The sequence below is a fragment of the Salmo trutta genome, chromosome 34 (genome assembly GCF_901001165.1).
Source record: "Salmo trutta chromosome 34, fSalTru1.1, whole genome shotgun sequence".
Lineage (NCBI taxonomy): Eukaryota > Metazoa > Chordata > Actinopteri > Salmoniformes > Salmonidae > Salmo > Salmo trutta.
In genome coordinates this window covers 22,676,531-22,692,286 of record NC_042990.1, presented here as the reverse complement: position 1 = coordinate 22,692,286, position 15,756 = coordinate 22,676,531, and the positions used below count along the sequence as shown (strand labels likewise).

General features: G+C 43.8%; 1 protein-coding gene across 5 annotated transcripts; it reads left to right on the top strand.

Moving 5' to 3' along the window:
• Positions 1 to 26: 26 nt before the first annotated feature.
• LOC115173816 (serine/threonine-protein phosphatase 1 regulatory subunit 10) lies at positions 27 to 12,857 on the top strand. 5 transcript variants are annotated; one of them, XM_029732246.1, is made up of 17 exons: positions 27 to 113; positions 289 to 582; positions 4,625 to 4,738; positions 4,925 to 5,011; positions 5,245 to 5,432; positions 5,668 to 5,751; positions 6,064 to 6,204; positions 6,457 to 6,565; positions 6,880 to 7,004; positions 7,554 to 7,675; positions 7,782 to 8,121; positions 8,456 to 8,702; positions 8,849 to 8,924; positions 9,178 to 9,423; positions 9,597 to 9,720; positions 9,880 to 10,263; positions 10,512 to 12,857. In XM_029732246.1, the coding sequence occupies exons 3-17, from the start codon at positions 4,632 to 4,634 to the stop codon at positions 10,673 to 10,675; spliced, it is 2,544 nt and encodes an 847-aa protein (XP_029588106.1). In that variant the 5' UTR covers positions 27 to 113; positions 289 to 582; positions 4,625 to 4,631; the 3' UTR covers positions 10,676 to 12,857. The 5 variants fall into 5 exon arrangements, with proteins under 5 accessions (XP_029588106.1, XP_029588109.1, XP_029588108.1 ...); XM_029732249.1 differs by having other exon boundaries at positions 289 to 3,219; positions 6,880 to 6,983; positions 7,782 to 8,100; XM_029732248.1 differs by having other exon boundaries at positions 289 to 3,219; positions 6,880 to 6,983.
• Positions 12,858 to 15,756: the final 2,899 nt, after the last annotated feature.

Below are 15,756 nucleotides of genomic sequence, written 5' to 3'. Positions count from 1 at the left end.
ACCATGAAAACCCCAGAAAGCGCATGCTCGAACACGCGTATGACGTCAAAAACGTCACAGGGTATAAATACAAAGTCCCTCCCTTTCTAGTTCATTCCTGGATTTGTTCTGAGGTGAGTAACGTCTAAAGAAACAGTGCTACTTTGAACAAAAAAATACTGCGCAATTATTCATTTTCACCATAATCCATCATAAGAAACCTCTTCCAAGATTCAGGTTTGTATGAACACAAAGAAAATAAGTGAATGTATCTTAAATGTGTTTTTCGTTTTGTGTGCTCTTTTTCAGGTCTTTTGTCTCTGAAGAGTGACTGTCGAGGACTTTGAACATCCTAATTCAAAAATCTATTTTTTCTTCAAGTAATGGACATTTGATTACTATTTTTTGCCTCCAGTTTGTTCCAGAAGGAAAAGCTAGTTTTTAGCTGCCACAACCCCGCCCATAAAACCAGTTTTTCCAGCCATAAGATTGTTAACGTTAAAACATGACGGTTAACGATTTAAAACTGATGTAACAAGATATCTGTTGCTGTAAAGCACAATATAATATAGTTACCCGAGACGCTGAGGAGAGGTATTTATAGTAAGTGTTGATTTTCAAACCAATCTGAACCTAACGTTAAATTCATTAAATGAGAAATCGTTTAGTCGTAGCTAGATTTAGTCTAGGTCCGCTAACTGGTCTCCGTAGGGGACTAGCTAGTTAACTTGTAGCGAAAGCTAACGCGTTAGTTTATGAGCTCACACAGGAAAGTGCGGAGTGGATATGCTCTGTTTCTTTGTGTGTGAGACGTATCAAAATAAACTGTATAATGTTTAATTTAAGCATAAGCAATCTATTCATAAAGATTGCCGTAGGTTAAGGGAATGTTTTTTTTTCCCTCTGCTAAATTGATAGGAGCTCCTTGGAATATACACCTACCGCAATCTATACATAAAGATTGCTTAGTTTGAGGACGGATTTCACTGGAAAAATTGGTCATTTGTGGTTTTCTACGCATGACATTGTATCGTCGATATCGTTAAAGCAGGACATTTCCCCAGGTGTCCGATATTTATACGGCAATCTGAGGATAAAGATTGCAAGATGGAAATGCTCATTCGAAATATTGTACAAGGCAGACTGGTTTTGTTGGAATTACATCAAAATGTCGTGGTCGTTGTAGTTTTGTCTTTTCAGAACACTCGAGGCAATGTGTTTTTCTGGAGCGACAGGAGTTGACTTCCCTGAATAGCGGAACGAGTTTGTCTCGATGTAGCCGTTGTGGTTCGCCACCTTCAGTTCTTTTGAGCTAGTAAATGATCCTCCGGCGCTGCTAATGTGATAGTAGGCTAACTGTGTTGTGGCGAATGTAGCTGGCATACATTGTTCTTTATGTTCTCGAGACTGGCAGCCAAGAAGCAGTTAACCAAAGAGGGCAGGGCCTAGATGTAGTTAGTTCCCCCTCCGTCCTAACGTCACCCTCCCCCTAACCAGAACTAGTCATTGAATAGGATCTTTATTCTAGGGTAGGGCGTGCAATGCAATGACCGATGCAGAGTTTGTCTTACAGGGCTGCCGGCTGCGTGATATTCTTATAAAACCATCATGAACATTGTGCAATGAATGAAAGGCATATACAAATGAATTAAGTTGATTATCTACAGGCTGTTCTTTCCCAATTTATTTATATTTTACCCCATAGAACAAAAGTATTTATTTTATTTAATGGTGATTGTCAACCATGGATAAGGACATTGTTATGTAAACAAAATAGTCACTTGGTATAGGCAGGGCTTTGAGCTATTGTGACAGAAGTATTTGTTACATTCTAGATAAATGATAACAGGTGTTACTGTTTTCAACTGCATTGCTATATAGTTCAGTTAATACACCAAAGCCATTTTATGTGTGTATGAACATTAATTTACTTGACATCTATTCCCCCATTGACTTGTTTTTTACTAAGCTCATGTCTTCCCAATAACTTCTTTCTATTGACTTTGTGCGTGTGTAACAGTTGTGACATTTTCAGGAGTTGTGTGTTATGTCCCGTGTTGTGGAGTTCTGAGACTATATAAAACTTCTACTACAACAGTTATACGGGTAAGACAACTGATTTCCTCACATGACATTTCAAAATGAAATACTTGGATATTATCCATGTAATACTTGGATACAGTAATTCAAAGTATATGATAATGAACATAGTCAAACCATATTATAATGCGTTTTAAAATATTAACATATAATTGAACAATGAGGGGGGGAAAGCATGTTGATAGCCTCAGTCCCGCCCGTAGTCTAAAATGTTATGATTTACGCATAGATTGATAGTTTGAACAAGGCTAAGCAAAAAATTCAAGTAATAATTTGCAGCGATGGTTTGATATTTTAGTGGAGATTATATTGCGTTTTATACATAGAGGATCCATGTGTAGTCTGGATCCCCAACTGATCTCGGTCTACTAGTTAGTGTTCCCTTTATTGAACTGTAGCACAGGTTAACTAACTCCTGTTATTTTAACCACCCACTTGTACTAGAGCCAATGTCCTGCTCAGTTTAATAAGCATACATTTCAAATATATACATTTTTATTTAACTAGGCAAGTCAGTTAAGAACAAATTCTTATTTACAATAACGACCTAGGAACACGGCCTTGTTCAGGGGCAGAACGACAGATTCTTTACCTTGTCAGCTCTGGGATTTGATCTAGCACCAACGCTCTAACCACTAGGCTACCTGCCATCCCAGCAGGTATATTAATAACAAACTTAAATGACTAGTGAATTTATGATGTATTTCAAAAAATATGTATATTTTTGAAATGGGGGGCATTGATAATGCTTCAGATCAAATATTCCCTTTATTCTAATGTTAATCATAGGCAATTAACATACTGGTTCCACGCTAGTCCTGTAAACTTTAAGGGAGATCAATCACTTAAAATACCAATACTTACAATACCAATACAAGTAACTTTAATATTACTTTAAAATAATTATTTATACTTACAAGCTAAAAGTTAAATATGCTCCTTTTAGCTAACTGAAATGAATAGTACAGTGCATTTGTCATAGAATAGGCTTTTTCTGTGTTCTATTCAACCAACTACTCCTCGGGTTCCTGAGCCACCTGAGACTACTGGTAAACTGACTGCACACTTCTGTCAGTGAAGGAGCTGGTCAGTCTTTCCAACCACCAGTCTAGTGCACCGCCTGCCTGAAACTGAATACTGGTAGGCTTTCAGTTTGAGGGCCTTCTCTTTGTGTGTGTGTGTGTGTGCGCCTCGGTGTTTAGCTACCAGTATGTGTCTGTTATTAGTAGAGGGGGAAGCTACCCAAAGTATTATTCACCCACACTTAACAAACACGTAGGCTGTAACATCCTCTTCCGTTACCAGGACAGCATCAGTAAAGTACCCTAGCTTCCATAGCTCTCATCGCCTTTGACATTTCTATAAAAACATTTCTGTAAAATAATGTAGGGAAATCAATAGATTCCTCAATGGGATTATTTTTCAGAGAATAGAACAGTACAGTGCCAGTATGTGTTTTACAAGTTTGCTGCTCAGACCAACAACTACCTTCCCCTCCACTAGTTTTTCGGCCTACTGGTTGTCATATTCAAGCCTAATCACTCATCTGTTTTTATTTGTACTTACCATGAACTTTTCTAGATTGTACATATTGTTAAGGCAATCGTGAATGTAAGGTTTTGTTGAAACTTGTTTGTAATGTTTTAACAATCTGTTGAATAAAGCAGTTACTTGAATATATTGCTGCCTTTGGGGGAAGTCCTCATGAACCTATTCTAAACTACAGCCCAACCTGTCATTTTCTAATATAATGTGTTGTGTTGAACTGACTCCTTGCCTATTTCCTCCCGCTGTCTCTCAAAGTGTTCTATTGAATTACTGACACAGAAAATGAACTAGCAGCATGATCTATAAGCATTCTTTGTGTTAGGCTATACCCAGCTGTCTTAGAGGAAGCCTTACAGCAGCTCCTGAGAACAGAGACAAGACATTAGGCTTCGTCTGTCCTCCCTTCTCCCTCCGCTATGAGGATAATCCATACAACTGACAGATCCGGCCCTCAAGAGAAAAATAAATGCAAATATTTGAAGTATGAGGCAATACATCAGCCAGTGAGTCATGGTGTTCACTGCAGTATGGAATTTGGAATGCGAAAGCAGCACTGAGGCTGAACAGTAGATTTGGAGGGGTTAGCTGGGAATGTCACTACCCCCCATGTTTTGACAGATTTCAGTGTGACTGAAGATGTGGGTGATTTGACGTTGGCCTCTGCGGTGTTGCTCTCGGCTTTGTGGATAGCGGGAAACTGCGGTCTGTTTCCAGTCGTGTGGTAGAGAGGAGTTTGGAATGGTCTTGTGGTTTACTACCTATGTTGAATTGTCTGTAAGCCGTTGCTTTGTGCAGGATCTAGAGAAGAACGGATGGTGTCTTTTCCAAGGAGCTCTCCCAAAACAAAGTGTAATCTGACATGCCTGGAAGAACCATCCAGTGCAAACATCACTTTCGCTGCATATTGAAAGAGATGATAATGATGACTGTTTAGTAAGCGCCAGAGTTGTAAGGCGATCTCCTGTATATTAAGTGTGTTTGTCTGTTCCTCGCTCAGAGCAGAGATGGCGGTGGGCCCAGTGGACCCCAGAGAGGTCCTGAAGGGAGTAGAGAACCTTCTGGGGAAAGATGGAGAGCTCCGCAGCCTGGAGGGAGTCACCAAAGTCTTCAGGTAATTAACACACTGCCATTTTTAAAATAATTGATGGTGTGCTTTTGGTCTTATTTAGTTTTTACTGTTTGGTGTTTTTCATAATTTTTTACATTATTTTGAGTTGCGAGTGGGCTGTAATGGTAGCATTGTCAATCTCCTATCTTTTGTTCTGATTGTCAGCTTCCTTGGTCTTTTTCTCCACAGTCTCATGAAGGCCTCTCACAAGATGGTGAGCAGGTGTATGTACCTGAATATCCTACTACAAACCAAGTCCCACGACATTCTCAACCGGTAAGTTCTACTCCCATCTTTTGTTCTTAATTGATCAACCTTATTGGCTTATGGTCTGGCTGGCTTGTTTAGTTACTTCACTAGGGAGCTTTCTCTGCCACTGTGCTGCATCTTGTTCTTTGGTTGGTTGGGTGTCTATGCCAGGTTACTGTAAAGCACTTTGACAAATACATTGTAAAAATTGGCAATTTAAACAGAATTTGATTGAGTGACTGTCCCTTCTCTTTGTCCAGGTTTATCCGAGTGGGAGGCTACAAGCTGCTGAATACGTGGCTGACCTACTCCAAGACTAGCACCAACACCCCCCTGTTACAGCTCATCCTGCTGACGCTGCAGAAACTGCCCCTCACTGTAGACCACCTGAAACAGAACAACACTGCCAAACTGGTCAAGCAGCTCAGCAAGACTGGAGAGACTGAGGGTATGTTTTTATACAACTTTCTTTTCCCTAGTGGTTCCACACTCTCTAATACACTGAGCTGACTAATAGACTTCTGCGGGGAAATTATTTAGCATTTTATTTGTAATTCGCTTTCTCACAAACCCAAGGCCAAGACAATAGAGTTCCATAGTGGCGGTATCTGTTCAGTAGATGTAAATTGTTGAATGATAGTGTCTGAGGTTGATGTGTAACTAATGGTGTGTCTCCCTCTCAGAGCTGAGGAAGCTGTCCGCTGGGCTGGTGGATGGCTGGATGGCTACCATCCGCTCCCAGAGTGTCTCCGCCACCTCTCCTGCAGGTAGCTCTCCTCCTTCCCTTCATGCTCTCCACTGTTCCTTCTTTTCCCCTCTTTCTCGCACATTCACGTTCGACCTCGGACCCTAGTCCTGTGTGGCTCAGTTGATAGTGCATGGCACCTGCAATGCCAAGGTTGTGGGTTCGAATCCCTCGTGGGACCAGTATGAAAAAATTCAAAAATGTATGCACTCACTACTGTATGTCACTCTGGATAAGAGCGTCTGATAAATGTTTAAAATGTAAACATGTCTTAACTCTCCTCTTCACTGTAATCTCTTTATGTTTACGTAACTCCCCCGTCTCTTTCTCTCAGATAAGAAGCGGAAGAAGGAGGAGGGGAAAGTGCCAGTCCGAGAGGTGAAGGCAGCTGATGGAGGGAAGGCAGCAGAGGAGGAGAGGAAGAGGGAGAAGCCCAAAGCTCACGCTCCCAGCCATGCTAAGATCCGCTCCATAGGTACACTACGCTTGTCAAACTACACTCACACTTTGTCTCACAATTTATCACAAAAAAGTTTTTCATTTACAAAAGATGATTTTGTGTATAAGGTTATTGTCCTTCAGTAGAAAACAGTAATATGCCACAGTAATATGCAAATCTGAAAAAGTCATTCTGTTTCTGACTGTGGAGATGAAGCTCTGCTGTGGCTGAAGTGCTAGGTGTAGTACCATGTAATGACCTGACCCTGTCCTGTGTGTTGTCTTCCAGGCCTGGAGATGGATGCTCCCACCCCTGTCCTGGTTAAGAAGCCCCCCGTGGCCCTTCAGCTGGGGGACAAGTACAATATCAAACCAGCCCAAGTCCTCAAGAGACCCAGGTATACTACACAATAGCATCCATGTCCACATTGTGTATGGGTGTCACCGTCCTACGGCTTACCAGGCAATAACAGGATAGAAATGGCATAACCACAGAATAACACCACTGCTCAGTGCTGCCTCATTGTTGGATAACCTCGAGTACTGATCAAACCGCTCTTTGGCACATGTATTTGCCATTTGTAATGAATATATTGGAATTATTACTCATTCAAACTCTCATAATAAAAACACAACATTTTCTTATCTCCCTCTACCTGTCTGGGTCCTAAGGAGGAAAACCTAACCCGTGTTTCTCTGGTCTCTCCACCAGTTTTGGTCCCCTGGACGCTCCCCCTGTGGAGAAGAAGTACAAACCACTCAACACCACTCCAAACCAGACCAAGGAGATCAAGGTGAAGATCATCCCAGCACAACGTAAGTCCTCAACAGAAACAAGTATGTACCCATCTTTTTGACCCATTCACTGCATTTACTATATTACATCTGACCCCTCAACGAGTAGAGTAGGCTACATCTGACCCCTCAACGAGTAGATATCGGGGTTGAGGTCAATTCCTCTTCACTCCAGTGAGTTGGAAGTGAAATTCCCATTCCAGGTGTCCTCAGCACTTCTCTATGAGAAAATGTTTTCATTTAAATGTCAGTTTACTTACTGAATTGAAAAGGAATTGACCTCCTCAACCCTGGTAGATACCCACACACTGTTGTATATGTTCCCCTACACTATATTGTTATATTTATTGCAACGTTTCAACTGGAAGGTCTTCTTGAAACCTTGCAGTAAACTACAAGGGAGCTTACCATTTCAGAGCATAAACAAACATTTCTTTTTCTTTCACATGCCATGTATTTTGTGCCCTACTCCTCAGGAAAAAAAGTGTGCTGTGCATCGAACACACTTTTAAACCCATCTCCCCCTCAACTACCACGACATTATGTTGACTGTTATTGATGTCACTAAGAGACTTTCCTTTCTCTCTACAGCCCTTGAGGGTACAGGCTTCCTGGATGCCCTAAACTCCGCCCCCGTGCCTGGCATCAAGATTAAGAAGAAGAAAGGGAAGGAAGGTAGAGACCCCAAAGCTGTCTCTCCCACCTCAAACAAGGTAGACAGAGAGACAACTCCTCTCTCAACCACCTGAATCTATGGAAGGCTGTGCAAATGGAATTGAGTATTCACCCATCTCTCTACCTCCCTCCTCCTCCTCTCAGCCGTGTCCGTTCGAGGGTAAACCCCCCTACCTGTCGCCTCAGGGCGGTGCCAAGCCCTTGTCCCCAGAGACCCAGACGGTCTCCACCACCCCTCCCCACGAGGTCCCAGTAGACCTGGAGCAGCCTGGGACACCCGTCCCTGCTGACGACCCCGAGGCCATGGACACGGGCAGCGAGAAGCCCAACGCCCTGGCGGAGCCCCGCGGCGAAGAGGACAGTCAGCTGACCAAAAAGGGCAAGAAGAAGAAGAGCGTGCGCTGGGCCGAGGAGGAGCAGCTCAAAGAGTACTTCTACTTCGACCTGGACGAGACCGAGAGAGGTGAGAGAACAAAAACTAACGGTAACTTCAATTCATTTGTTTTGGTCGGTGTTGTGTGTAATTGCACGTCAAACTGTGGTTGTATAGTCAAACTAGGTAGTTGTCAATACAGTAGCTAGCTAACTGTACAGTAAAGACATTATCTACTCTTTACTAAGTTCTGTTAAATGAGTCTGTGATTTTTTTTTTCCCCCAGTTTTTTTTGTCATTTATCCTCAAGATAAAAAAATGTATAATTATATAAATCAAATATATCCCTTTCTCCTGATCACATCCATGTTGGGTGCCAAGGCTAACTCTCTCCTCCTTCTCCACCTCTCACCTTCCTCCTCTTCCCTCTTATCCCCCTCTCCAGTCAACGTCAACAAGGTCAAGGACTTTGGCGAGGCGGCGAAGCGCGAGATGATGATGGACCGCCACACGTTTGAGATGGCGAGACGCCTGTCCCACGACTCCATGGAGGAGCGGGTACCCTGGAGCCTCCCGAGGCCCCTGGCCCTCACCGGCCCCCTGGTCAACGCCGGGGCCAACAGCACAGAGAGACTCACACAGAGGGACCGTGAGACTGGCATCCTGCAGGAGATTTTCCTTACCAAGGAGAGGTACGTATTCACTGAGACAGTCAGACAGTCAGACAGACAGACAGACAGACAGACAGATGTATGGATTTCTATAGCCTAGTGGGTTACCAGGTGCTCAAAGTGCCTTGCATTGCATTGGGGAAATTCACCTCCTGTCTCCTCCTCAGTGTTCCTGACAGCCCCCATGAACCAGAGCCTGAGGCCTACGAACCCATGCCTCCACGCCTCATACCTTTGGACGAGGTGAGATGTACCCTTTTTTGTCAATCACTTTGGAGCAGTTTGAAAAATGTGTTTAACTCCAATGAATGCACAACCAAAGGTTTTGAACATAAAATAAGAAGCATTACAGGTGTTATCAGTTTTGGCTTTTGTTTGAAGACTTTTGCATCTGAAAAATGCGCCAAAGTGATTGAAAAATAACCTATAATATATAGAACACACACAATGCTCCAAACATCCTCTGTGTCCAGTGCACTAATTCCCTCCTCTCCAGGACTCCACCATGATGGACGACAGCTACATGGAGCCCATGGACACGTCGTCCCAGCCTGGCTCTGGCGTGGGCCCTGGGGGGGTGGAGGGCTCCAAGCTCCCCCCCGTCCTCGCCAACCTCATGGGCAACCTGGGTGCCAACAACCTGTTGGGCAACCTGGGTAACCTAGGCAACATCGCCCAGGGCACGCCTGGTGCCCCCGCTGCCCCCTCCGTTAACGTACAGGAGCTACTCACCTCCATCATGGTAAGAGAAAGAGATTTAAAACATGAACTAATCCTGTTTTGACATAATGATCAGATTAATGCATTATGTACTGCAACTGTTTTAAACAACTTCTGGGACGCCTGGAGAAGCCCTGTAACAAGTTGATCTGTGATGTTTATTTTATTCTGTCTTCCTCCCTCTCTCTCCTGTAGGGAGCTAGTGGTGGCCAATCTACTGAGGACCTGATCAAGCAGCCAGACTTCTCTGAAAAGATCAAACAGCTGCTGGGCTCTCTACAGCAGAACCAGGGCCCCCCCACCGGACCCCCGCCCGGAGGTACACACACACCTTTACAACACACACTCACCTTCAGTTCTCACACACTTATTCAAGCCAACAAACCAAGTATTCTTCCATTTCTTCCTACACTTAACTGTATATGACGATATGTGTGGTAGAATGATTATTAACTTAGTATATGTCTTTCCTCCACAGTGAGCCAGGGCCTGTTGGGCCACGGTCCAGGCATGAACAACCTGCCCAACATGAACAACCTCAACATGGGCATGCCCATGAACGGAGTGGGGTACCCTCCTGCAGGCAAGCCCCCGGGCCCCGGAGGACCCCACTACAACCACCCCCCGCCCCCACACAACCACGGACCCCCTGGCTTCAACGCTAACCCCCGCATGATGGGGCCCCCGCCGCCCCAGGGCCACGGAGGAGACAACGGCAACTACTGGGGGGACGACTCGATGAGGGGGGGGCCACACCGGGGGGGTCACTTCCACCGCGGCGGCCGAGGGAGAGGAGGGGAACAGGTGGGCTTCAGAGGGAGAGGACGTGGAGGACTTAGAGGAGGACACAACAACATGGGAGGTGAGTTGAATTGAAAGGGAATGTCCCTTCTTGTAATTCTGTTTCTATGTTAGATACCTATAGGGCCAGTCCGAAACGGCGCCCTTTATTGTCCATGTAGGGCTCCGCCCCACAGTAGTGCAATTAAAGTAAAGACCAAGTTGATTTCTGTTTGCCATCTTGTAGCCTTGATGCAGTCAGTACAGACGTTTGGTTGGCTGGCTAGTTGTGTTCCAACTCTGTTATTTTTTTATCTCTCCTCCTCCCAGACATGTCCAAAAGGCCGGTGTGTCGCCATTTCATGATGAAAGGAAACTGCCGTTACGAGAGCAACTGTGCTTTTTACCACCCCGGCGTCAACGGTCCTCCCCTGCCCCCCAACCACCCCGCCCACAACCAGTACAACGACCACGGGCCACAGCACGGGCACTAGACCACCTAACACACCACTGACACCAATACCTGACAATACCATGTTATCACCACTAGGTGGCAGAACTCTGAATGAATGAGCTGCTGGCTTGGTTTCACCACTGGGACAAAGGGTGCAGAGAGACAGATAGCCCACCAGGCTAGAAAGACATGGTGAAAGACAAGCCAATAGATAGTCAGATATGAGAGACAGACAAGGCAGTCCTGCTGCCTTAACAGTTGCTCTGCACGGGTCTGGTGATCTCAAGGTGCAGGTCTGTTGAAGAAGCAGCTCTGCTACTGTTCTCCTGTGTGACTGGGACTTTGATATGAGGACTCCCCAGTAGCAGAGGAAGATACTGAATGTACAGGGCAGAATCAGACATGTCTCTACTACTTCCTTTTCTTCTCTCCACACACCAACCTAAGATGTCCACCAAGAAATGCTCAATTTCCTACATCCATTTGTTTGCCCTGCTCGCTCAAACGCCCTCGATTAGGGATGGAGGACATTGCTTGTACGCAAGAATATACACACACACACACACTCATGCCCCGGCTTTGTAAAGTATAGGTACTGCTATAGCTGTGAGATGAGCATTCATATGTTTATGTAATGTTTTATTGTGATCATTTTTAACACTGTTGGTTCAGGTTGAGGATGTACAGTAACCACACACTATGACTATTCTGGTTGCTGTCTGTCACTGTCCCATATAGCCTATCAGCTAGCCCTGTCTTATGCACTAAGCTCCTATATATTTATCTGATACTGATTTATCAGCGCTGAGCTAAGAGGTGAGCAATGATCAAGGTAGAAAATCAATAGAAACATCTCCAGGATCTCCCCAGTATTAAGTCAGACTAAGTATTGAGTCAGACTTCTTTAAGCTAAATGATCCTTCCTATCTTCCATCATTCTGCTCTGTAGTTGTGTAGTGTCATCCCTTCCCTGGGTGTCCCTATTGGACCACGTTCCTCAGACAGACAGGATCTGTAGCCAACCTTCAGCTCCTGAATGAGTCTAAGCCCCGCCCTCTCTCCTGAATGAATGTTGCACTGTGTTCAACTGTGGTCCCTCAAGTTTTCAAACTGTAGTCAGACGTGGCCCAATGACAATGCTCAGTACACCATTTTAAAACCTATTCACGGCCAAGTGCGCTTCAAGAAAAACATGCCACTTTTTCTACCGTAGGATTTCAACAGAAAACAAGACAATGAATGTGAAGTTGACCAAATAATAAGAATATTGTTTGATGCTATTTGCAAAGTTCCCCATAGGCAAGAGTTATCAGTGAGGAAGTACTTTAAAAAGAAATATTGAGGCCAAATCCAAGTTGTTTTCACCAGGCATCCTGACTGACAGGACAGGACCTAACTGTAATGTATAATGTCCCTCCATCCCCACCACACTGCTTGTGCTATCTTCTACTACTATCTAGCTCTAAAAAACACCTGACTCCAACATTTCCCCTCCAGAACAAATGGATGAAACAGTATTAAGAAGAGAACACTTAACAGAACCGCCCCTAGAGGATTGGCCTACGCGCTGAACGAACGCTGCCTGCAGGCTACATGTTGTTTTCTACTGGTGGGCGTTAGTGGTTTGCATATCACAGGAAAAGGAACAACAGGGCAAAGTGTTGCTTGATTTGACTGAGCCTTTTTACCAAGAAGGGTACATAACAGTGAAGGAGGGTTTTCCTTTCTGAAGTTCAGGAAGCTTCTGAATATATTTCATCAGCTTTATAACAGGTACCACCGAGTGTATCTGGTCTTTCATGTGACGACATGATGGTCAAATGTCCCCCTGTATGCCCCGTGACAGCAACACAGTCCCCTATTAGTGTTTCTTCACACACACAACTGTATTGGCTTCAGTTGGGTGACGCGTGTTCAGTCAGTGTTAAATGTCCAACAGGGTAAAACTATGGAATCGTTCTCTGGGTCAACTAATTCAAAGTGTTTTCTGTGAAAACAGTGGCCTTCATGTCTCTTGTGGGACTAGAATTATGTCGTTTTTGGTTGGATTTATTGTGTGTTTATTTTGATACGATTGAGTTGAATCTCTCCAAAAGGAGGTCCATTTTTGTTTTGTTAGAAAAGTATGTATCCATGTGTCTGTAAATGCATACACGCATTCATACACATATATACATATTATGAGTATTTTGTACATGTCTTAATAAATGTCCTAAAATGAATATCTGGGTTGCTATGTGTTGATATGTCATCTATTAACGGTTTTGTTTCTAGTTCTTATCTAACAAGTGTTTCAGTATTGAATGGAATTCTTCTCTCAGTTTCTTTTGAAGATAACTGCCATTATTTAAATGTTTTAATATTTGGATATCAATGAAGGTTTCAGATAATCAGAAGCCCTTTTAAGGAACATACAAAAGTTTCAGTTTACTTTAAACATTCTTAAGCGTCATTAAACACATTACACATCCTAATCCAAGCTCCTACGTCCTATGACGATGGTAGCGTACGGAAGATCCGTGTTCCCAGGGCGAGGTTAGTGACAGGTGGCCTGGGTGGCTGACAACTCAATGTGTGATCAGGAGTGGCTTTAACCGTGCCCTCAACTGCAAATATTGACTTGGGGAAAACACACGAAGGAACAGCGAGAAGGATAGACGGTGCCTCAGGAGCTAAGGACAGCTCAGCATTCTGAGAGGGAAGTAAGGGAGAGCGAGGTTTAAGGACAGCTCAGCATTCTGAGAGGGAAGTAAGGGAGAGCAAGGTTTAAGGACACCTCAGCATTCTGAGAGGGAAGTAAGGGAGAACGAGGTTTAAGGACAGCTCAGCGTTCCGCTGCTCCAATGTCCACACTAGAATTCATGTCGGCCTGAGTGTGTCTGCTGCGATAAACGACATAGACCTATCCTTCTGCATTTCACAGATGCTCTTATCCAGATCTATAGCTGCAAGTAAAACCCTCAAAGTAGCAGCTGTTTGAACAACACGTACACTGATTTGTGTCAAGAACTGCAACGCTGCTGGGTTTTTCACGCTCAACAGTTTCCCGTTTGTATCAAGAATGGTCCACCACCCAAAGGGCATCCAGCCAACTTGACACAACTGTGGTAAGAATTGGAGTCAACATGGGCCAGCATCCCTGTGGAACGCTTTTGACTCCTTGTAGAGTCCATGCCCTGACAAATTGAGGCTGTTCTGAGGGCAAAAAGGGGGTGCAACTCAATATTCGAGAAAGGATCCTTAATGTTTGTACACTCAGTGTGTAAGTAAACCAATCATATCCATGTTAAAAAGAATGAGTGGATAAATCAATCTGAGGTGTAGTAGTAGTTGAAGAGGCCAGTCTGTCTGGATGGAGACTTGAACAAAGCCACCATTGATCCTGGTGCTTGGTGTTGGTCTGATCACATTACCCTTGGTCTGTGGATGGAGGGGGGATTGTGCTGTCAGAACACAAAGTGTGAGAGAGAGAGAGGGCTCAGTAAGGGCACCAGTATAACCACTCTCAATTCATAACCTCTTGTCTAGGCACTTCCTGGTTCCTTAAATGAACCCAACCATTACTTAAGTAACCCTTTCCTGTAGTCAAATGACCTAGTGGCTTCATGAGTGTAATGTTATGTCAAACAGTTTCTATGTCAAACAGTTTTGTTATGTTGCAGTCTTCTGTAACATATATATATAGTGTAATATTGGGATACAAACTCAAAATTGAATACATTTCAACTCTATGTCTGATGTCTTCTTTTTCTAAGCCCATAACCATGTGTGTGAGGTGAATACTTTTCTGTTTCAAAATAGATTTCATACACTCTGTGTGACCTTGATTTAGCCCACTGCAGTAAAAGGTTAATGAGACCAACAGAGAAAATCAATGTGGCAGTTTGTTTCTTCACCCACTTTAATCTGTGTGTTCAGGGTGTTAGGCAATACAGCTGGAGAGTTGTTTAGTAACTTAGCAGGAGAGAATGAAAGCTGTAAGGGGTAATCAAACTGTAGTTGCTATGGTGTAGAGGCATGAATCCCCCCACCCCCAAAAAATCTAAGTAAACATGCCTCTGGGTAGAGGCAGTACAACGCACATTTCACAGTACAATGCTGATTTCTACACGTCTATGACACCGTAAAGACAGAATATAGGATATATTTATTTGAGAAAGCAAGACTGACTCCAGGATATTATGTTACGAAGTATTGCTATAATGAATACTGAACAAAACTATAACTGCATCACACAACAATTTCAAATATTTTACTGAGTTACAGTTCAACGTGATCAAGACAAAGGAGATGATTGTGGACTGCAGGAAAAGGAGGACCGAGCACGCCCCCATTCTCATCGACGGGGCTGTAGTGGAGCAGGTTGAGAGCTTCAAGTCCCTTGGTGTCCACATCACCAACAAACTAACATGGTCCAAGCACACCAAGACAGTCGTGAAGAGGGCACGACAAAACCTATTCCCCCTCAGGAGACTGAAAAGATTTGGCATGGGTCCTCAGATCCTCAATCTGCACATCTATCACTCCAGTGTTAATTGCTAAATTGTAATTACTTCGCCACTACGGCCTATTTACTGCCTTACCTCTCTAATCTTACTACATTTGCACACACTGTATATAGACTTTTCTATTGTGTTATTGACTGTACGTTTGTTTATTCCATGTGTAACTCTGTGTTGTTGTTTTTGTTGCAATGCTTTGCTTTATCTTGGCCAGGTCGCAGTTGTGAATGAGAACTTGTTCCTGGTTAAATTACGGTGAAATAAAAAAATAAAACAATGCTCTGGATTATTGACCTCTGCCTGCGCTTGACCCTGAGACTGCCTGCCATTCTGTACCTTTTGACCTGGCCTTGACCTGTCGTTTTGCCTGCCCCTGTTCTAGGAATGCACATTTGTTACTTCAACACTGTCTGCATCTGGGTCTTCCCTAAAACGTGATAAGAACATTGTGTTGGTGCACAATGACCATAGCATCCCTTTACATCACTACAGACAGTTGATCCAATATTACACTAAAAGTACAAACACCAAAGGGGAAGTTCACACATTCACTCTTTCTGTGCTTGTTTTTGATGCCCTAAACTGTCATCACTTGACATTGACTACAATTAATTTAGAA

Excerpts from the sequence above, each read along its gene's own strand:
- LOC115173816 (XM_029732246.1), top strand. The coding sequence starts at position 4,632 with ATGGCGGTGGGCCCAGTGGACCCCAGAGAGGTCCTGAAGGGAGTAGAG. Across the intron at positions 5,433-5,667 it reads CAAGACTGGAGAGACTGAGG|AGCTGAGGAAGCTGTCCGCT; the intron begins GTATGTTTTTAT and ends TCTCCCTCTCAG. Across the intron at positions 7,005-7,553 it reads TAAGTCCTCAACAGAAACAA|CCCTTGAGGGTACAGGCTTC; the intron begins GTATGTACCCAT and ends TTCTCTCTACAG.